Source organism: Aphelocoma coerulescens, unplaced genomic scaffold (genome assembly GCF_041296385.1).
Source record: "Aphelocoma coerulescens isolate FSJ_1873_10779 unplaced genomic scaffold, UR_Acoe_1.0 HiC_scaffold_39, whole genome shotgun sequence".
Lineage (NCBI taxonomy): Eukaryota > Metazoa > Chordata > Aves > Passeriformes > Corvidae > Aphelocoma > Aphelocoma coerulescens.
In genome coordinates, this window is record NW_027183733.1 from 2,332,528 (window position 1) to 2,353,534 (window position 21,007).

At 54.3% G+C, this 21,007-nt stretch overlaps 1 protein-coding gene across 1 annotated transcript in view; it reads right to left on the bottom strand.

Annotated features, from left to right (window-relative positions):
• LOC138101669 (centrosome-associated protein CEP250-like) overlaps positions 1 to 19,554 on the bottom strand; it is a 57,909-nt gene extending 38,355 nt beyond the window's left edge. Inside the window, exons 1-13 of the mRNA XM_068999443.1 lie at positions 19,540 to 19,554; positions 18,606 to 18,653; positions 18,212 to 18,459; positions 17,602 to 17,755; positions 7,221 to 7,414; positions 5,798 to 5,925; positions 5,439 to 5,608; positions 4,524 to 4,703; positions 3,780 to 3,914; positions 3,360 to 3,503; positions 2,623 to 2,903; positions 1,265 to 1,424; positions 443 to 686 (exon numbers count right to left, since the gene is read on the bottom strand). Of these exons, the coding sequence (XP_068855544.1) occupies positions 443 to 686; positions 1,265 to 1,424; positions 2,623 to 2,903; positions 3,360 to 3,503; positions 3,780 to 3,914; positions 4,524 to 4,703; positions 5,439 to 5,608; positions 5,798 to 5,925; positions 7,221 to 7,414; positions 17,602 to 17,755; positions 18,212 to 18,459; positions 18,606 to 18,653; positions 19,540 to 19,554 (2,101 nt within the window). The remainder of the gene's footprint in view (positions 1 to 442; positions 687 to 1,264; positions 1,425 to 2,622; positions 2,904 to 3,359; positions 3,504 to 3,779; positions 3,915 to 4,523; positions 4,704 to 5,438; positions 5,609 to 5,797; positions 5,926 to 7,220; positions 7,415 to 17,601; positions 17,756 to 18,211; positions 18,460 to 18,605; positions 18,654 to 19,539) is intronic.
• Between the last annotated feature and the right edge of the window lie 1,453 nt (positions 19,555 to 21,007).

The window sequence follows — 21,007 nt, forward strand, 5'->3', positions numbered from 1 at the left end:
AAAGCAGGAATCCAAGGGGCAAGGTTCAGAGGAATAGGAAAGTGTCTTTACTCTTGGGCTTGTGCAGAGTGAGCAGTCCAAGAGAGACAAAGGAGCGGGGATGCCTGTGCAGCCCTGCTCCAGAGAGGCCAATAGCCTGGGGGCTCTGGCAGGGCCTGGAGTTGGGGGGAATCGAGCTGAGGCATCCAGCTACAGCTCCTCAGCACAGACACAGCACCTGAAAGGCACCACCTGTGCACGGGATCAGCCATAGCACAGCCAGATGGCACTGCCAGCCACAGCATCTTTCTCGAGAAAAAGCTTTCACTGGCACTGGATGGAGAAATCTCCTGCTGGTTGTTCTTCCCCTCTGCCATCTCTGGGCACTTTTCCTCTGCATGGGATCAGAGAGCCCTGCTGGCAAGACAGGATGGGGCAGTGGGTGCGAGAGGAGAAGCTCTACCTTGCTCACTTTCCTCCAACTCCTGCTGCAGCTCCTGGTTGCGAGCCTTCAGATGGTCTATCTGAGCCTGCACCTCCCTCAGCTCCAGCTCCAAAGTCTTACACTGCGTGGCCATGGCCTCTGCTCTTTCCTCAGAGCTCTGGAGCCTCACATGCAGCTCAGACCCCTCAGTTTCCAGCTCCTGCTTCTCCTGAGTAGGCTGGGGAGCCGCCTTCTCGATCACTGCTTCCAGCTCGGCCGGCATCTGGAAGATGGATGCACAGAGCCTCAGGGACAGGGCTGCTCCTGAGGCAGCAGAGCAGGCAGTAGAGCAAGCAACAAAGGAGAAATGATTTCAGGCAAAAAAACATGCCCAAAACAGAAGGCACAGAGCCAAGGATTCCAATGGAAACAAGTGTCCTGAAAATAGGGAAAGGGAGCCAATGGGCATCCTTGAGGCTGCAGCTCTGAACACCGGCTGAACTGGCTGCGCTGGAAGTGCCCTCCCCAGCCTGCCATAGCCACGTCTGTGTGCCCACATTGCTCGGTGCCCAGCACAGGCACCAACTCCATCTGGGACAACACTGCTAACAGAGGGATGGAGAAGCTCCAAAGGAGTCTGCTGCTGCTTCTCCTCCCACATTTCCTGCTGGGACCCGGGAGAGAACGGAGGAAAACATCGGCAGCAGACACCAGATCCAGCCTTGGCCTGTGGGTGCAGCAGCACCCCGGGGCAGAACACGGCAGCAGTGGATGCTGCTGGGAGGAGAAAGCAGTTGGGGCCTCCAAGCCAAAGGTGATGATGTGTGTCCCTGGAGAAGAGGACGCCAGGGCACAGATTACCTGGGTGTTGAGCTTCAGCACTTGTCCTGTGCGGTTTGCACAGAGCTGCTCGGCCTCGCGAAGAGCAGAACGAAATTGAGACACCTGATTGTTCAGTGCCTGGTTCTTTTCTTCCAGTGTTCTGAGGCACAGGTTCTTTTCCTCCAGAGACAGAAGCAGCCTAAAAGGGAAGCATGCAACTCATTACTACACGGTATCACATTTTAGGAACTCTTAGGACTCGCACCACCTCGGGGAAAACTGCTCTGTCTGATGAGGTTTGTCTAAACAACGTGGCTGTTGGTTTGTTCCCCCTGCAGTCACAGCCCAGCATGTGCCCACTCTGCTTTTATTCATGAAAGAATGGGGAGTTCCTGCCTACATGTCCTACCTTCTTCTTGAGATGGGAATGTGAATATAGACCTAACAAAGTCTTGCCATGAAGAGATTAGGGGAGAGGAAGAGTTTTCTTCTGACTACCCAGGCTCCAAGGGGGAAAGGTTTGGTCAACATGGAAGAGACATTTCCTTGCCCCATCTTGTATGTCCAGGTAGGAGGAGCAGCACCCTACAGCCAGAGGATCTCGGGGAAGTTCCCTAAGATTTACCAGCACCCATCCTACTTCCAGCTGGAGAAACAAAGGCCGATAGCAGAAGTGGCAACAGAGCCTTGGAGCACAACCTGATGGAAGATGCAGAAACCTGCAGGCAAGCAAGAGGGCCCTGCCCTTTCTTTGTCTTCTTCTCAAAAGAAGAATCCAGTGGCACTGAAGACCGGCAGGACTTGGTCAGCTGGAGGGGCCCCGCTAACCTTGGTCTTGTCTCTTGCATTCTTTGCACAGTCAGTATTGCCTGTGACTCTGGAGGCTGGCAGGGACCCTGCTTGAGCCCCCCCAGGCACCTGGGGGCATTTTCTGAGGAACGATGCAACAGAGACATTCTTGGTTCTTGGGTGCCTTTGAGGGGAATCTGGCCTAGGTCAGCAATCAGGGCCTTGAGATGGTTCTGCCAAGCAAAGGCATCAGGATGCCAGGCTGCTCCAGATCCCAAAGGCTTCAAGTTACAGGACCCAAGGCGGAGCTGCTGGATGTGTCCAGCTCCTTACACTGCAGCTTGGGCAGTGTTAGCACACCCACCTCACAACAGAACACACCCCTAGAGGGAAAGAGCTACTCCAAAAGCCTTTGTCTTCAGAAAAACTCTAACTGAAGGCTTGAAAGAAAAGAAAATGAAACACAACATCCAGACAACCAGACGCGTCTGCACGGAGAGTTCAGAACTCTGCCACGTAGGAAATGCTGCCAGAGCCCCTGGCAGGTGCAAAGATGGCAAAGAGGGAATCCATTCCCACAAGGCAGAGTCCCACAGGCTTTCATTTACCTGGCTTTTTCCTTCTCTAGGGTGTTCAAGGAAGCCCAAAGTCCCGAATTTTGGCGTGCCACTTCTTCCCATTGACTCCTTTCCATCTCCAAGTTCTTCAGGTGCACTTGCAGCTCCTTGTTCTGATGTTCTGCCTCCTCCAGCATCTTCTGGAGCTGCTCAACCTGCAACAGCTTCTGCCTTGACTGCTTCTGGGCCTCCCTCACATCTTGCCGGGCTCTCTGAACAATCGTTGCCTGGGACTCTCTGGAGGCTGCCAGCTGAGATGTCAACTCTCCCACCTCCAGTCAAACAGAACAAAGCAGTCAGAGGCTACAGCCACAGCCTGTCACTGTCAGCCACAGCAGAGGCTGTGAGAAAAGGCAAAGGCCAACTTTCCATTTCTCCCTGTCCTCAGAGCACCAGATTCACAATGCATACGGACAACTTGTTTCAATCTCTACGTGGCCCACCAAGGGCACCTGAAAAAGCACCTCCCACACCAAGGCCAGCAAGAAGAGGCCAGCAGGAATCCGTGCTGATGGTTGCTGGCCAACAGCCCAGAGGACTAGCCCAGCTGTCCAGGGCAGCAGCTGAGATTCAGCAGAGCACCGAGGGTCCTTCAGAGCAGCTGCCAAGGAGCCCAGAGCACGAGGCAGCCCCAGGGACCACCCCAGCAGCTGCTGCTCTGCCATGGAAAAGCAAGAAGGGCACAGACCCCCTGCTGGATGCTGCGGTGCCACTGCTCTTTCACTCACCTGCTTTTGTAGAGCCTCCCTCTGCTCAAGGAGGAGATTCATTTCCTCTTTGATGCCTCGTAGTTCTTCCTCGTGCCTCTTCTGCGCTGCCTGGATTCCCCTCCGAGCTTTCTGCAGCTCAGCTTGCAGCTTTGCCTGGATGGTCTGGCAACAAAATGCAGAGCAACTTCCTGCGACCTGCCCTCAGGCTCAGCTTTTCCCACTTGCTCTCTCAAAATCCCATTCCTTCAGCGACTTCTTTTGGCTTCTCTACCCAGCTCTGCTTCCATTGTAAGCCTTGCTTCCCGGGCCTGAGCTCTGGAGTTTGCCAGGCTCTGTGCTGCCAGGGCCTGAAGCAGCCCTTGCCTCCTGACTCCCAGCACCTGCCTTTTGTGCCCTTGCCACTGCCCTGCACTCTGTTCCCTGCCTGCTCAGACTTACCTGCCCCTTCTCTTGCTGCTCTTTCACCTCCTGCCTGAGCTGCTGCACCTGCTGGCAGGCTTGGCTTAGCTGTCCCCGAGTTTGGAGCAGTGTCTCTGATAAAGAATTCTTCTCCTTCTGCTTTTCCAGCAGGACCTGCACAGAAGGAAAGAGCAGAGGGCTTGACACTTCCCCTGCAAACTCTGTGTGGCAAGAGGCAAAGACTGATGGGCTCACGCGCTCTCAGAGCACTCGGCTGCTGTTCCCCTGGGCCACTGTCTGCCCTGGGGGGGACACAGCTTCCCAGAGAGTGACTTAGAACACAGCCCAGGAGACATCTCTGGGTTGCTGTTCAGAAATACTCCAGGCGAGTCTTTAAAAAGATTTGTCTCTTGTCAGTGTTCCCGCTGCGCCCTCCCTGTGCCCACAAAAGAAAAGTCCTACAAACTCAGTTTGGCTATGGACACCGACCAGTACACACCAAAAGAGGACCCTTAAGAGAACAGTGAAGATCCTCCAAGGTAAGTCTTAGGAAAACAGAGCACAAGAGCAGCACAAAAATCCCAACGGAAAGCTGATGTTTCTGCCGGGCTTCCTGTGAGAGGGCTCATTCCTGGGCCCAAAGATAGCCCTCTTCACCTTTCACCTCCCCAAATTCAATGTAGAAGACATGGAGGGCATGCTCCACACAGCCCCATAGCCTGCCATCTCCCACAGCTCCAGCCTTGCAAAAAATCACACCAATTCTCCTTGCACAATCATTACCTCTCGCTTGGCATTTTCAAATCTAGTTTGTTCCTCTTGTCTTTGAGCCTGCAGGGTGGCAACTTTCTGCCTCATCTCAAACAGCACCTTCTGGTGCTCCTGCTCTCTCTCTGCCTTCTCTTTTTCCCATTGCTGCAGCATCTCCTGTATGTCTGCATGGTACCTTTCCCGCTCAATTGCCTGAGGAGGGGAGGAAAAATCTTCAAGTTGAAGTCCCCAGGCAAGCTCCTCGCTGAAAAACGTGAAGCTTCATCCCTCCCACAAACCCCAACCTGAAAAGACAACAGCACTGGCTCTCTGCTCTCCAGAAACCGTGTCCTGTCAGGGAATTTAAAAGGAGGCTCAGCAGGTGCAAGGATCCCAGAACCATGGAATCATTTCTGTTGGGAAAGACCTGCACAAGCATTGAGTCCAACCATTCAGAAAAGGAGGTGTCACCTTCTGGCACCCTGATGCCCCAGTCACAAGGACTGAAGGACCGGGGCCTGTTCCATTTGCTTCCAGCCCAAAGCTAATCCCTCTGTCCACCGTGGGAGCACAGCAAGACAGGAACCGAGTTCCCACGCCTGCAGCCAGCAGCACTGTTGGCATCTGCTCCACGCTGGCATCTGCTCCGTGGCAGGTGGGACTCGGGGAAGATCCTGCCCTGGGCCGCCACGCTTTGGGTGGGCACTGCCCAAGCTGCTCTGGAACTCGCCTTACGCCCTCACGGAAGCCGTGGCTGCATTTACTGGCCCAGCACCATCCTGTGGGTCTTCACGCGCCTCCAAGTCCGAGCCGCCGCCTCTCCTGCCCGGCCCAGCAGCGGGAGGCCTCTGGCAGAGGACTGCTGCCCTTTCACACCCTCAGGCTCTGCTGGTGCTAAACCAGCCCCCAGGGCCAGCTTGGACAATTCAGAAGCGTATTGTCACCTACCAGGTCTTGCAGGAGCTTGTTTATTTCCACCTGCTGAGCAGTTCCCTGAAGCCTGAGGCTTTTGTGACACTGCTGCTCTACCTGCAAGAGCTGTTGTGCTGTGTCTTCCTGCTCCTGCTTCCTGAGAGCTCTCTCTGCTTCCAGCTCACGTTGGAGGCACTTCACTTCTCCTGCAAACACGACCAACAGCAAGATTCAGAGTCTTTACTGCCTTTACTGACTCAGGCCCTTTCAGTGTCAGCGTAGGAGGGCCCTGCCTCCAGCGCCACCGCTCCTCAGAAGCCCTGCAGACAGAGGAGGCTTTACAGCAGCTTCTCTAGGTGAGGCGGCACCACAAACAAAGCACACGAGGTTCTCACCTTGTAGCGCCTCCTTGGCCTGTGTGACTGTGAGCACTTGAGCCTCCAGATGGTTGCTGGTGATCTCCAGCTGGGATATCTGCTGCTGAGCAGCAAACAGGCTGGATTCCAGGTTCTCCTTCGCTGACCTACAGGTTGCAAATACGGAGAGACATGAGCTGCTCGCTCCTGACACTCCCGGGCAGTTATTCCAGGACAACGTGGCTCAAGATGCCCAGGCCTGAGAATGCAAAACGGGTCGCATGGAAACTTGTACAGAGAAGGCCCATTTGTGCCATTTCAGTAGCAAAGCAGGGCCCTCTGAGGGAGTGCCCAGGCCTTCCTTATGGCCTGGCACAGCACAGACAGCCCAGCCCAACGTGACCTCAACAGCCGAACCTTCAGCTGCTCTTCCTGACCTATGACCCTGGCTAGCTGTGCCCACACAGGCTGGGCCGAGGAGCAAAAGCCCAGCCTCTGCTCACAGCCCTTCTCTCATCAGCACTTCCAAGCTGCTCTGCAGGGGGACAGAACAGACTCTCGTCCTGGCTCACTCCTGACTTGTTAACTCTCTTCATCATGGACATAAAGGTACATAATTTTCCAGACACTCTGTATTTAAGAGACTTCAGAACTACTTTGCATGATACAGTAAAATCTCATGGTCATGGCAGCACTTGTAAAAATTCAGAACACCATGTTGTCTGAACAACAACTACCTGAATGCAGAGACTGCAGTTTAAGCTCCTGCACGGTCAAGGAATAGACTTGCCACCTTTCTTTTAGTGTTGCCAGCTAAGCAGGCAGTAGCCCAAGTCTTGTCCTTCTTTGGAGAGTGAGAGGGACCATCCAAAAGGACCTTGGCAGGTTTGACAGGTGGGTGCCCATCAACACAGCAAGAATCCCCAGGGGCTGTCAACAATTCCAAAGAGGTTTCCCTGCTGCTCTCTAAGCAGCTCTAGGTCCTGCCTCACACTTCTCAAGAGTGTGCTTGGAAGCAGAAGGCCCTCAGCATTTTCAGCAGGAGCCTCTGGCTTCCCCCTGAATGGCAGCATGCTACTGCCAACATCCCAAGGTCAGAGCCTGGAGTTCTGAAGATGAAGCTTCAGTTCTGAAGATCAGGATTGTGTCAAGCTACTTAGGAAGGAAAGAGGGATGTTCAATGCCCAGCACAAGGAACTAAACCCAAGAGAAACTTGAGGTTTCACTCAACAGCTGCATGGTTTAAGTACTACTCAATTCAGGGCCGGGTGGCTTGCTTTTGACTTCCCACACGAGTGTGCTTGGCGGCACAAACAGGAGCCCAAGGCTCACAACAGCTTTGCTGGCTTTAGATGTCAGAAAAATAACCTTCACATTGTGGCATATTTCTTTTTCTTGAGACTTCCATTTTCTGTCCATGCAAGGTAAAAGCATCCGGAAAGGGTCTCCTCCCTGCCTTTACCTGGTCTCTGCCAGCTGCTTGGAAAGGTCTTGTTGGTGACGCTCCATGGCTGCCAGTCGGCCCTCAAGGGCAGCCTTCTCCCGGCCCAGCAGCTCCTTCTCTCTGCACACCTGGGCCAGTGCGTGCCCTTGGCCAGAGGGCTCCTGGTGCAGCTGCTCCAGAGCCCTGCTCAATGACTCTTGCTCCTGGGAAACCTGGAAGCAGGACAAGGTACAGCTCGAGCCCTTCCTCAGGAGCCCTGTGCAGAGCCAGCCAGTGCCACCTCGCAGGCAGCCAGAGGACAGGGAGCTCCCGTGCTCTGGGCTCAAAGTTTCACAGCATCTGCCCTCTGCAGCTCCGATACCCTGGGCTGCCAAAAGCCTCTGGCACTGTTACCTTGGAAGTGCTGTGTCAGGCCCTGCTGGCTTGCCTGGCACCAGATTGCTCCTTCCCAACAAACATCCCTGCCCCAAATTCTGTGTTGTCACCCAAAAATACTGCATCTTCCACAACTGCCAATACACTTGACTCTAAGCACCAGCAGTGCAGCTGCTGTTCAGCCCTCGCTACAGAACTCTGCTCACTTCAGTCCATCACTGCTCACCCCCACGTGTTGCCTCCCCTTGCCTGGGCAAGGGAGAAGCAGATCCCCATGCCCGGCTTTTGGCCTGGAGCTGATCTGAACAGCAAGCTCCTGCACAGCCAGCCCAGGGACAGGGAGCAAACTCTCCTTCTCCCAAACTTCAGAGCATTCCACATGGGAGCAGAGCACAATGTGGGCAACGAAGCCCACGGGGAGAATGAGCCTTCAAGCACTGCTGAGGCCACGAAACTCCTCCAACTCTTCTTTCCTGACACCACGGGCTTGTGGCTGCTGGGCTGGCTGGCAGCAGAGAGCCAGCTGCTCCCACCTCCTGCTGGCTCTGCAGCGGGTGCAGCCACAGCAGCTCCAGCACGGTGCCCTCTGTCTGCTCTGGAGCAGAGGAGCTGCCAGCCCTGGGAGCAGCGCTCAGGGCTTGCCTGGCTTGGGGAAAACAGCTCAGCTCACAGCTGCTACTCTGCTTTCTGAGGGACATGTGCCTTGCCAAGGGTTGTGTTCCTCCCACCAAGGAAGATGATGTTCTCACCTGTCCAGAAGTCGACCTGCTGTGCTGGGAAGACGGGGGAGCATCCACTCTAATGGTATCCGAGAGGTAAACATTCCCAAAGATTCTCTGGACACTCCTCCCTTCAGGTTCCACCTGCAGGTTGGATGGGAGAAAGGGTCACAGAAACCTGTCAGCAAACATGGGGCAAAAGGACCTCTGGACATCAAGGCAAGGAGATCTCTGCTCACAGACCCTCAATTGCACCAGACAGCACTGGGGGCAAAGAGCTCTCGCTGGGGGCTGTGCAGGAGAGGCCAGTGTGTGTCCGGGGACACGGGGCCAGGGAGGGAGGCAGCGGAGTGAAGGTGCCTTTGTGAAAGCCATGGGCTGCCACAACAGAGAGAACAAACAAAGTGGTGTGCCCACAGCAGGGACAGGGAGAGGCAAGGAAACAAGCAGAGGACTCCAAAGCACTGCCTGGGCACACGAATCATGATCCAGAGGAGCCTGAGGCTCTGCAGAGGCAGTGAAAGCCCACTTTACCTCAAAAGTTCTCCTGAGCTCACGCTTCTCTGGCTTGTCTTTTGCTGCTGCTGCAACCTGGTCCCGCACACATTCCACACCCCTCCTGGAGTGCTCAGACAGCCGCTTGCCCTCTGCTCCAACAGCCTGCTGGGTGTTCAGAGAGGAGATGATTCCCTTATTTCAAACACCACAAGAGCTGTCCCTCAGAAATCTCCATCTCGGGAAGCATCCTCGAAGCTCCAGCAGTGCAGCTGCTCTTCAGCCCTCGCTACAGAACTCTGCTCACTTCAGTCCATCACTCTGCTCACCTGCTCCATTCCTTTCCACACCAAATCCAACCCACACATGTTGCCTCCCCTTGCCTGGGCACGGGAGAAGCAATTCCCCATGCCCAGCTTTTGGCCTGGAGCTGATTTGAACAGCAGCTCCAGAGCTGCCTCAGTCATTCCAGGCATGCCAGCAAACAATCTGGCAGCCAATGGTCTCTGGCTGGAGCCAGGCAGACACACAAGGCTGCCTGCTGCAGCCCGGGCTGCTTTGCCCAAGCAGGCCTAGACTGACAGGGATTTAGAATCCCACCTCTTCATGGGAAACTTCATTGGAATCTTTGAGAGACGTTGCAGTGGACTGAAGATCAGTGCCAGTGCCTACCTGGAGACAAAGCCTTTCCTTCAAGATGTCCAGGTCTTTCTTCAGAGCCCCTTTGGAAATTTCACTCTTGGTCAGTGCAACACTCAGGACTTGAGCGGTCTCTTGCCATTCCTTCAAAGCAGCAGCCCCATGCTCCAACTGTTCCTGCTTGGCTTCCCTCTCCACTTCCAGTTGTTGGGTGTTTTCCTTGACACTTCGCATCTCCGGTGTTTTCATTTCATTCTTCTTTTTCAGATCTCTCATCTGCTCCTCGTACAATTCCCGTTCACGCTGCCAAAACAGGGAGGTCACTCATTCCCTCTCTCAGTTTGCTTTTCATACCAGATCGGGACTCCTGCCACAGGCAGGCAAAGGCTGCCCCTCTCTCTCTGCCTCTCGGGATGCCTCAGACCTTTGCTGGGACCGCCCTTGACGCTGAGTCTTTCCCAGCTCACTCAGCCCATCCCAGCTCCCTTTCTGCCCTTCCCCGACCTCTTGCAGCTCCACTCGAGTGTTCCTTTGGGGAGCAGCTGCCAGAACTGCAGCCAGGATTCCAAGTCCACGCTAAGCAGGATTTAGGCGGTGCCATGAGGATGTGCTCTCCAGCAGGGAGAAAGGGAAGAGCAAACACCCCCAACATTTCATTCCCTGCAGCTGGGGTGACAGGAGTGGTTTTTGAGCTCTCCTGTGTAGAGTTTCCATGGCACCATCCCCGAGAGCCCCACTGCCCTCTCTTGGAGCAGCAATGGCCACATCAGTCTGTCATTCTCTGCTGCCACTCAGGACGAGTTCTCCCCTTGCAGGCACACGTCCTTATCTGCATCAGCACTTTGCTTTTCTCTCTTTTCTCCCCACTGGCTGCTCTCTGATGGCCAAGGCCAAACACCTTTCTATTAACAGCAAACTTGGCCTTCTCACCTCTCGTTCCAGGTCCAGGTATTTGAAATCTGGACGTGGGTTTGGACACGAGGAATTGCCCAGACCATGCAATGTCCATAGAGACAGTGTGGACATTGAGAACTACAGGGCACAAAACTCCAGCATGGAGGAAAACCAGCAGCCTCAGCACTAACTGGCTTTGACATGACTACGACATCTTTTCCTCCTTATTCAGAAGAATGCAGTTTGAAAAGCTCAGCTGGAAAGAGGTGCTCCTTAGAACTATTAACACAAGGGCCAAACATAGCTAGGAAATGGCCCTTCATGGCATCTGCCGTTCTCACCAGCACATCCTTCCTTTCCTTCTCCAGGCTCTCCAGTTTCCTCTGCAGAGATGCCACCTCCTGACAAAGAGTCACACCCTCTTCCTTCAGGGCAATGGCCTCTTTCTCCAGGGCAGTTTCTCGAGAGGTCTTCTGGTGTTCTGCCCTCCACATCGCTGCAGCAGGAAGGAGAAGGAGAATGAGAACAGCAAAGCAAAGGCAAACTGATGTGCATCCTGCAGGAACAACAGCACTGTCTTCTTGGCCTGCCTGTGTTTGCCAGCCCCTAAGGCCGCAAGGGCTTCCAAAGCTGACAGAAATGAAGGAGAAAAAAGCAGGACTCCAAGGGGCAAGGTTCAGAGGAATAGGAAAGTGTCTTTACTCTTGGGCTTGTGCAGAGTGAGCAGTCCAAGAGAGACAAAGGAGCGGGGATGCCTGTGCAGCCCTGCTCCAGAGAGGCCAATAGCCTGGGGGCTCTGGCAGGGCCTGGAGTTGGGGGGAATCGAGCTGAGGCATCCAGCTACAGCTCCTCAGCACAGACACAGCACCTGAAAGGCACCACCTGTGCACGGGATCAGCCATAGCACAGCCAGATGGCACTGCCAGCCACGGCATCTTCCTCGAGAAAAAGCTTTCACTGGCACTGGATGGAGAAATCTCCTGCTGGTTGTTCTTCCCCTCTGCCATCTCTGGGCACTGCCCTTTTCCTCTGTGTGGCATCAGAGATCCCTGCTGGGACAGGATGGGGCAGCGGGTGGGAGAGGTGAAGCTGTACCTGCTTGAATTTCTTCCAACTGTTTCAGCAGCTCCTGATTGCTGGCTCTGAGATTGTCCCTCTCAGCCTGCCCCATGCCCAGCTCCAGCTCCAAGGCCTGTATCTTCTTCCTTGCATCATTCTGGAAGAGGCAAGAGGAACAGAATCACCTGTCAGTGCCACTGCTGGCAGGAGACAAAGGGCTACAAACACTAAAGCAGAAATAGCCCAGGTGGGAGAGGGCAGCTGGACCGTACTGGTAGATGTGATCGTGATCCTCCTTCCTCCCCATGCTAGTGAGACAACCCCCCTACAAGAACTTCCACCCATCCTGGCCTTGGCACTCTGCTTGTCCAGCAGCCCAGCAGCAGGACAGGATTTCTGGGTGCATATTACCAGATCTTTCTGGGAATGCTCCAGGTGCTGCTGCAGGTCTTGCAGAGCTGCTGACACTCTGTCCACTGTGAGCTCTGCGGGGACATCCCCATCCTGAGAAGCACTTAGGCCCAAGACATGACCCTTTTCTGAAAAGAGAAGACATTCTCTTTCAAGATTTAATCCAACAGTCTCCAACAAACAAGGCCTCTTTCTACCTAGGAGGAGGTGCCTTTGTCATTGTCCTAGAGCTCGCCTTGCAGCAGGATGTGTGTCACAGGCTGACGTTATTTTGATGACCACTAATGTCAGCACTGCCCCAAAGACAACTGCATGGGCCCTGTGGCTTGACAGGACTTGGGCCCTTCTCCCTTCTGACTCTAATCACTTCTCTACAAACAAACATGGACTTGTGTCTCTGCAGGGAGACAAGACTTCCCAAGGCCTGAGTCAGCCTGAACTGACAGGGTGAGTGTGTCATACCAGGATGACCAGGAACCACCCCCTCGCTCCACCTGCTCTCCCAGCCTCCCACACTTGCCTGAGCTCCAGGTGACCAAGTCTCTGCTATCCCTGATCACGTGGTGGAGAACCAGGAGCAGTTTGTCCAGCTGGGATTGAGTTTCCTGGTGAGCACCACTGGCCTGCTGACACTTTGTGGCCAAGGCCTCTGCTCTGTTCTCAGAGCTCTGGAGCTTCCTACGCAGCTCAGACACCTCAGCCTCCAGCACCTGCACAGAGTCCCTCAAGCTCCGTTCTCCTGCTCGGGACTCCTCCAGCTCCTGCAGCAGCTGCTTCTCTCGAGTTGCCTGGGTAGCCTCCATCTCCAGCACTGCCTTCTGCAGGGCCCGCATCTGGAAGATGGATGCACAGAGCCTCAGGGACAGGGCTGCTCCTGAGGCAGCAGAGCAGGCAGTAGAGCAAGCAACAAAGGAGAAATGACTTCAGGCAAAAAAACATGCCCAAAACAGAAGGCACAGAGCCAAGGATTCCAATGGAAACAAGTGTCCTGAAAATAGGGAAAGGGAGCCAATGGGCATCCTTGAGGCTGCAGCTCTGAACACCGGCTGAACTGGCTGCGCTGGAAGTGCCCTCCCCAGCCTGCCATAGCCACGTCTGTGTGCCCACATTGCTCGGTGCCCAGCACAGGCACCAACTCCATCTGGGACAACACTGCTAACAGAGGGATGGAGAAGCTCCAAAGGAGTCTGCTGCTGCTTCTCCTCCCACATTTCCTGCTGGGAGCCGGGAGAGAACGGAGGAAAACATCGGCAGCAGACACCAGATCCAGCCTTGGCCTGTGGGTGCAGCAGCACCCCGGGGCAGAACACGGCAGCAGTGGATGCTGCTGGGAGGGGAAAGCAGTTGGGGCCTCCAAGCCAAAGGTGATGATGTGTGTCCCTGGAGAAGAGGACGCCAGGGCACAGATTACCTGGGCGTTGAGCTTCAGCACTTGTCCTGTGCGGTTTGCACAGAGCTGCTCGGCCTCGCGAAGAGCAGAACGAAATTGAGACACCTGATTGTTCAGTGCCTGGTTCTTTTCTTCCAGTGTTCTGAGGCACAGGTTCTTTTCCTCCAGAGACAGAAGCAGCCTAAAAGGGAAGCATGCAACTCATTACTACACGGTATCACATTTTAGGAACTCTTAGGACTCGCACCACCTCGGGGAAAACTGCTCTGTCTGATGAGGTTTGTCTAAACAACGTGGCTGTTTGTTTGTTCCCCCTGCAGTCACAGCCCAGCATGTGCCCACTCTGCTTTTATTCATGAAAGAATGAGGAGTTCCTGCCTACATGTCCTACCTTCTTCTTGAGATGGGAATGTGAATATAGACCTAACAAAGTCTTGCCATGAAGAGATTAGGGGAGAGGAAGAGTTTTCTTCTGACTACCCAGGCTCCAAGGGGGAAAGGTTTGGTCAACATGGAAGAGACATTTCCTTGCCCCATCTTGTATGTCCAGGTAGGAGGAGCAGCACCCTACAGCCAGAGGATCTCGGGGAAGTTCCCTAAGATCTACCAGCACCCATCCTACTTCCAGCTGGAGAAACAAAGGCCGATAGCAGAAGTGGCAACAGAGCCTTGGAGCACAATCTGATGGAAGATGCAGAAACCTGCAGGCAAGCAAGAGGGCCCTGCCCTTTCTTTGTCTTCTTCTCGAAAGAAGAATCCTGTGGCAATGAAGACTGGCAGGACTTGGTCAGCTGGAGGGGCCCCGCTAACCTTGGTCTTGTCTCTTGCATTCTTTGCACAGTCAGTATTGCCTGTGACTCTGGAGGCTGGCAGGGACCCTGCTTGAGCCCCCCCAGGCACCTGGGGGCATTTTCTGAGGAACGATGCAACAGAGACATTCTTGGTTCTTGGGTGCCTTTGAGGGGAATCTGGCCTAGGTCAGCAATCAGGGCCTTGAGATGGTTCTGCCAAGCAAAGGCATCAGCATGCCAGGCTGGTCCAGATCCCAAAGGCTTCAAGTTACAGGACCCAAGGCGGAGCTGCTGGATGTGTCCAGCTCCTTACACTGCAGCTTGGGCAGTGTTAGCACACCCACCTCACAACAGAACACACCCCTAGAGGGAAAGAGCTACTCCAAAAGCCTTTGTCTTCAGAAAAACTCTAACTGAAGGCTTGAAAGAAAAGAAAATGAAACACAACATCCAGACAACCAGACGCGTCTGCACGGAGAGTTCAGAACTCTGCCACGTAGGAAATGCTGCCAGAGCCCCTGGCAGGTGCAAAGATGGCAAAGAGGGAATCCATTCCCACAAGGCAGAGTCCCACAGGCTTTCATTTACCTGGCTTTTTCCTTCTCTAGGGTGTTCAAGGAAGCCCAAAGTCCCGAATTTTGGCGTGCCACTTCTTCCCATTGACTCCTTTCCATCTCCAAGTTCTTCAGGTGCACTTGCAGCTCCTTGTTCTGATGTTCTGCCTCCTCCAGCATCTTCTGGAGCTGCTCAACCTGCAACAGCTTCTGCCTTGACTGCTTCTGGGCCTCCCTCACATCTTGCCGGGCTCTCTGAACAATCGTTGCCTGGGACTCTCTGGAGGCTGCCAGCTGAGATGTCAACTCTCCCACCTCCAGTCAAACAGAACAAAGCAGTCAGAGGCTACAGCCACAGCCTGTCACTGTCAGCCACAGCAGAGGCTGTGAGAAAAGGCAAAGGCCAACTTTCCATTTCTCCCTGTCCTCAGAGCACCAGATTCACAATGCATACGGACAACTTGTTTCAATCTCTACGTGGCCCACCAAGGGCACCTGAAAAAGCACCTCCCACACCAAGGCCAGCAAGAAGAGGCCAGCAGGAATCCGTGCTGATGGTTGCTGGCCAACAGCCCAGAGGACTAGCCCAGCTGTCCAGGGCAGCAGCTGAGATTCAGCAGAGCACCGAGGGTCCTTCAGAGCAGCTGCCAAGGAGCCCAGAGCACGAGGCAGCCCCAGGGACCACCCCAGCAGCTGCTGCTCTGCCATGGAAAAGCAAGAAGGGCACAGACCCCCTGCTGGATGCTGCGGTGCCTCTGCTGTTTCACTCACCTGCTTTTGTAGAGCCTCCCTCGGCTCAAGGAGGAGATTCATTTCCTCTTTGATGCCTCGTAGTTCTTCCTTGTGCCTCTTCTGCGCTGCCTGGATTCCCCTCCGAGCTTTCTGCAGCTCAGCTTGCAGCTTTGCCTGGATGGTCTGGCAACAAAATGCAGAGCAACTTCCTGCGACCTGCCCTCAGGCTCAGCTTTTCCCACTTGCTCTCTCAAAATCCCATTCCTTCAGCGACTTCTTTTGGCTTCTCTACCCAGCTCTGCTTCCATTGTAAGCCTTGCTTCCCGGGCCTGAGCTCTGGAGCTTGCCAGGCTCTGTGCTGCCAGGGCCTGAAGCAGCCCTTGCCTCCTGACTCCCAGCACCTGCCTTTTGTGCCCTTGCCACTGCCCTGCACTCTGTTCCCTGCCTGCTCAGACTTACCTGCCCCTTCTCTTGCTGCTCTTTCACCTCCTGCCTGAGCTGCTGCACCTGCTGGCAGGCTTGGCTTAGCTGTCCCCGAGTTTGGAGCAGTGTCTCTGATAAAGAATTCTTCTCCTTCTGCTTTTCCAGCAGGACCTGCACAGAAGGAAAGAGCAGAGGGCTTGACACTTCCCCTGCAAACTCTGTGTGGCAAGAGGCAAAGACTGATGGGCTCACGCGCTCTCAGAGCACTCGGCTGCTGCTCCCCTGGGCCACTGTCTGCCCTGGGGGGGACACAGCTTCCCAGAGAGTGACTTAGAACACAGCCCAGGAGACATCTCTGGGTTGCTGTTCAGAAATACTCCAGGCGAGTCTTTAAAAAGATTTGTCTCTTGTCAGCGTTCCTGCTGCGCCCTCCCTGTGCCCACAAAAGAAAAGTCCTACAAACTCAGTTTGGCTATGGACACCGACCAGTACACACCAAAAGAGGACCCTTAAGAGAACAGTGAAGATCCTCCAAGGTAAGTCTTAGGAAAACAGAGCACAAGAGCAGCACAAAAATCCCAACGGAAAGCTGATGTTTCTGCCGGGCTTCCTGTGAGAGGGCTCATTCCTGGGCCCAAAGATAGCCCTGTTCACCTTTCACCTCCCCAAATTCAATGTAGAAGACATGGAGGGCATGCTCCACACAGCCCCATAGCCTGCCATCTCCCACAGCTCCAGCCTTGCAAAAAATCACACCAGTTCTCCTTGCACACTCCCTTACCAACAAAATGTCTATCAGGATCTATTCCAGTGCTGGACATTTTCAGGATGGTTGAGGAAAGCAATTTTGCTTGCTGAAGCAAGTGAAAATTCACAGGGTTTCTCCTTCTCGGACAAAACCCACATCAAAGTGTCCCCTCCTCCAGTGTGCAAAGCAGCTCTCTGCAACGAGGGCATGCCTGGCAGGGAAACGGCTCTTGTGGTGAGCAGTCCTTTAGTGACTGATGGCAGTCTGGCTGATGTGGCCAAAGCAGACTCTCTTTGTGCAGCAGTTCACACCGACAATACCATTTACTTGTCTTACACAAAGAAGGTGTCTCATGGCCCTTGCTGGTATTCAAGCCTGAAGACTACACTGTGGTTTTGAGCTTTTCTCTTCAAAAGCAAAACCTCTGCTGGGTATTTGCCAAACCTACCACATACTCCAGAACTGAGACTGTCTGACAGAGACCATCAGAAACAAACCCTTCTCTCACAGCTCTCCTGTAACACCCAATCCAAACCTCCCCCGGCACACTTGGGGCCGTTTCCTCTTGTCCTGTCCCTTGTTCCCTGGGAGCAAAGACCAACCCTCACCTGGCTGCACCTTCCTGTCACAGGGAGTTGGAGAGAGCGAGAAGGTGTCCCCTGAGCTTCCTTTTCTCCAGGCTCAGCCCCCCCAGCTCCCTCAGCCACTCCTTGTCACACCTGTGCTCCAGACCCTTCCCCAGCTCCGTTCCCTCTTTTAGAGGCTCTGGGGCTGCCCAAAGGAACAAATTTTGCAGAAGCATGTAACCCTTTGCTGATGAACATGCATATGCCTGGCTAATAAATGCGTGTGCCATCTTGAGCCAGGTGTGCACAGCAGTGTCCCTCTCTTCTACTGCCAGAAACAGCATCTGGCCTGATCTGGCTGGCACAACTCCCACTCCCACAGGTGCTGCCTAGGAATAAGGTGTCCAGAGCCACGGTAACATCATGCCCCTCTTGCTCCAGCAGCTCCCTCTGAAGCTGCAATTCCTCCAGTGCCTGCCTGTTGACTTCCAGCTCCCTCTGCAGTGATGGGTCTTCTCCCTCAAGTGCAGCCAAGTCCTCCACTGTACAAGAAGGGGCAAGACAAGTTTTCAACGGAAAACCAGCCTCATTTCCAAAACCAACCTCCATCCTGTGCTGCTGCTCCGCCTTTTCCGCCTGGGCTGACGCTTCCTTCAGCTGCTTGCTGTTCTTCTGGCGCAGACTCAAGGCTCCTGGCTCCGGGATTCCAGTGCATTGCTGCAGCTTTTCCTTGGACTTCTCAAGGTTTTCACAGTCACTGCAGAGACAAGGCTCAGTCAGAAGAAGGAAGAGGCCTGAAGAGCCATCGATCCCATTTTCAGCCCTCCACAATGGAGCTGGGGGCAGTGGGCTAAGGAAGACCTTGCTCTTTCCCTCCCAAGGAAATCCTCCAGAGGCAAAGGGAAAGGAAGGCAGGATTTTGCCTTCCTTCAGTGAGAAGCAGTGGCTGGACAGGGGCTCTCAAAGAACAGAATTCAGGGAAGCAGCACGGTGAGAGGAAGGAGTCTTCTATTCCAACATCGCTGTGCATCTCCCAGGCAGCCTTGGGAGTCACAGTAGAGCATGAAAAGCCCTGACAGGACGATGCTCAAGAGCCACACTGAGGCCTACACATGGTAGGGCAGGTGAGTTCTTTGCCCAGAACACCTCTGAACTCCCAGACCTGGACGCAGATTGCCTCTGGAACGCAGGAGGAGGAGGAAGAAACACTCACCTTCTGATTTCTTCCATCACAGAGTCTATGTGCTCCCGGTGGCTACTGAGCCTCTTGCATCGCTCCTCCATTTTCTCAAAACATCGCTGCAAGCGCCCACAATTCTCTGTGGCTTCCCAAACCAATTCCAAGGGATGCTGTGCAGCAGTGGATGTCGGAGTTGAGAGGCTGTTCCTGGAGGCTGCATGCTGGGAACGGTCAGCGCCGGTGATGGAACTGGCCATGCTGTCACTGCCGTCTAACAGCACCTGAAAGCCCACATCCAGCTGTTAGTCAGGTACTCTGTTCCTATTCCAAAGTACCACTGAGATGCCTCTTCTGATTCCACAAGAACCAGTGTCCATTTGTGGAGGACCAGTTTCAAATCCGAGCCAGCTCAGCACAGTTTACTCACCTCAGGGGCTCTGGAGAAACGTCCCTGGTGAGAAAGGCCTCGAGCTCCCTGGAAGAGCACAGGGAAGAGCACACTCAGACTGCATGGCTGCCCCTGAGGCAGTCGCCTCTAAATGCTTCCCAGCCTGGAATTCCAGCTCAGCTCCTTCCTCCCCTCCTTGGGAATATTTTCAGCCCAGTAGGTTGACAGCAGCACAAACAAACATGCTGGAAGGTGTCTCATCACTTCTTAGAACACCACAAGGGGAATTGCCCAGAGCCCCATCCAACCTGGTCTTGAACACTGCCAGGGATCCAGGGGCAGCCACAGCTTCTGTGGGCAACCTGTGCCAGGGCCTCAGCAGCCTCACAGGGAAGAATTCCCTCCCAATATCCCATTAGACCCTGTCCTTTCCCTGCAGGCCCCTGGCTTAAGTCTCTCTCCAGCTCTCTTCCAGCCCCTTCATGCATTGGAAGGTCACCCTGGAACCTTCTCCAGGCTGGACAACCCCAACTCTTGCATCCTTTTCCCTTGGCACAGGTGCTCCAGCCCTTGGAGCATCTTCCTATCATCCTCGTGGCCTCCTCTGCACCACTGGGGATCATCTTGGAGATGTCTAGGAGAAACCCATTCTTGTCTCTGGGAAGCGCTCAGGCTGCGCTGTGAATTGGGCTGAGGGGAAGGCAGTGAAAGCTGCTCCCTTGTTTGTGCCCACACCCTCCAGTGGGACAAGGACGGAGGAGGAGATGTGGGTGTGCTCTGGGATGGCCAGGAGCCCCCCCATTCCCTCCCAGGCCTGTCCCCATGGCCAGCACCAAAGCTGCTGCTAGCTCTGGAACAGCCAACTGTTAATCCCTTGCTATTCCCAAAGGGAACTGTTCCCAGTGGCACAGCCCAGGCCCACCCAGGCCCCTGCTGGGCTTGGCACAAAGAGGGCAGCAGCTCTCTCACTCACCCGCCGGGTCTCCATCTGCCCCTTGGCACGAGCAGTGACCAAATGTCAGTGTCCAAAGGCCGTTGGCCTTTGCAGGGTCTAAACCCCAATCTCCAAAGGCCGTTGGCCTTTGCAGGGTCTAAACCCCAATCTCCAAAGGCTTTTGGCCTTTGCAGGGTCTAAACCCCAATCTCCAAAGGTTGTTTGACTTCGCAGGGTCTAAACCCCAATCTCCAAAGGCCGTTGGCCTTTGCAGGGTCAAACCCCAATATCCAAGGGTCGTTGGCCTTTGCAGGGTCAAGAGCACAAGATCAAAGTGCTGTTGGCAGTTGCAAGGTCAAAGCCCCAATGTTCAGGAGCTGTTGACAGTTGCCAGGCTCCAAACCCCAACATTCCATGGGCTGTTGATGGTTGCCAGGCTCCAAACCCCAACATTCCATGGGCTGTTGATGGTTGCCAGGCTGCAAACCCCAACATTCCAGGGGCTGTTGGAGAGGCCCTCCCCTGGCTCTCCACCCATCCCAGCTCACTGCTGCCCGGCACCTGCACCAGCACCCCCACATCCCCACAGCCCAGCTGGGCAGCTGGGCAGGGACCTGGCTCATAACATGAGTTCAAAGTTGCTGGCCCAGACAGCATCAGTTTTAAGGCTCAGCATTCCAGAGACCCGCATGCTCTTTAGGGATGCGCTTAGTTCCTGAGTCACAGGAATTTGTCTGTCTCCCCTGACAAAGGGGAGGTGTAAGAAAAAGCCTCAAAAGGTTCTTGGTGCTTACAAATATTCATGGAAAGTAAAGCTCTGCATCTAGAACAGCCACATGAGGAGGAAAAATGGTGTTTCAGGGTCTTTTCAAATTCCTACAGAGAAATGCCAGGAGTTGCAGTGTTTAAGGCTCATAAAAGAGATTCAGAATCCCGAGACAGACACGAGTGCATTTTTTTCTCTGCTCTCTGTTTGGCAACATATCACTAGGTCTTCTAGGCAGAAGAAAAGTCTTGCTGCTTATTTCAAAGATTCCTCGTGTCTTGGGGTGACCTTATGATGTGTAGCCCATATCGCTGCCTATGCCCAGAAATTAATTTCTATGCCTCTAAACTGAGCACAACTTTTTCAAAGCAGTTTGCAGCTTGTTCAAGGTCACACACAGATAGCGGGGTTTTTTTCCAGCTGCGGCAGGGGAGGGAGGAGGCACCTGGCTTGCGGCTTCCCGGTCAGCTTTTGGCCAGTTGTTCAGCTTCTTTTTCTCCGGAGAGAGAGGTGAATTTTTTTTTCCTTCCCTGGAATTTCGGACTTTCTCCCTTTTCCACTGGACTGCTACAATATTAGAACACATCAGGAGGACTTTCCACCGAGCGCAGAGGGCCTGGCCTTGGGCCAAGCCCCAGCTCTGAGGAGACCAACAGGAGGACTCTAACACTTTCCCAGGTTTTTTCTCCACAGCGAGAGATTTTATTGTTTAGCATTATTTTCCTTTTCCCGTGTGTTTGT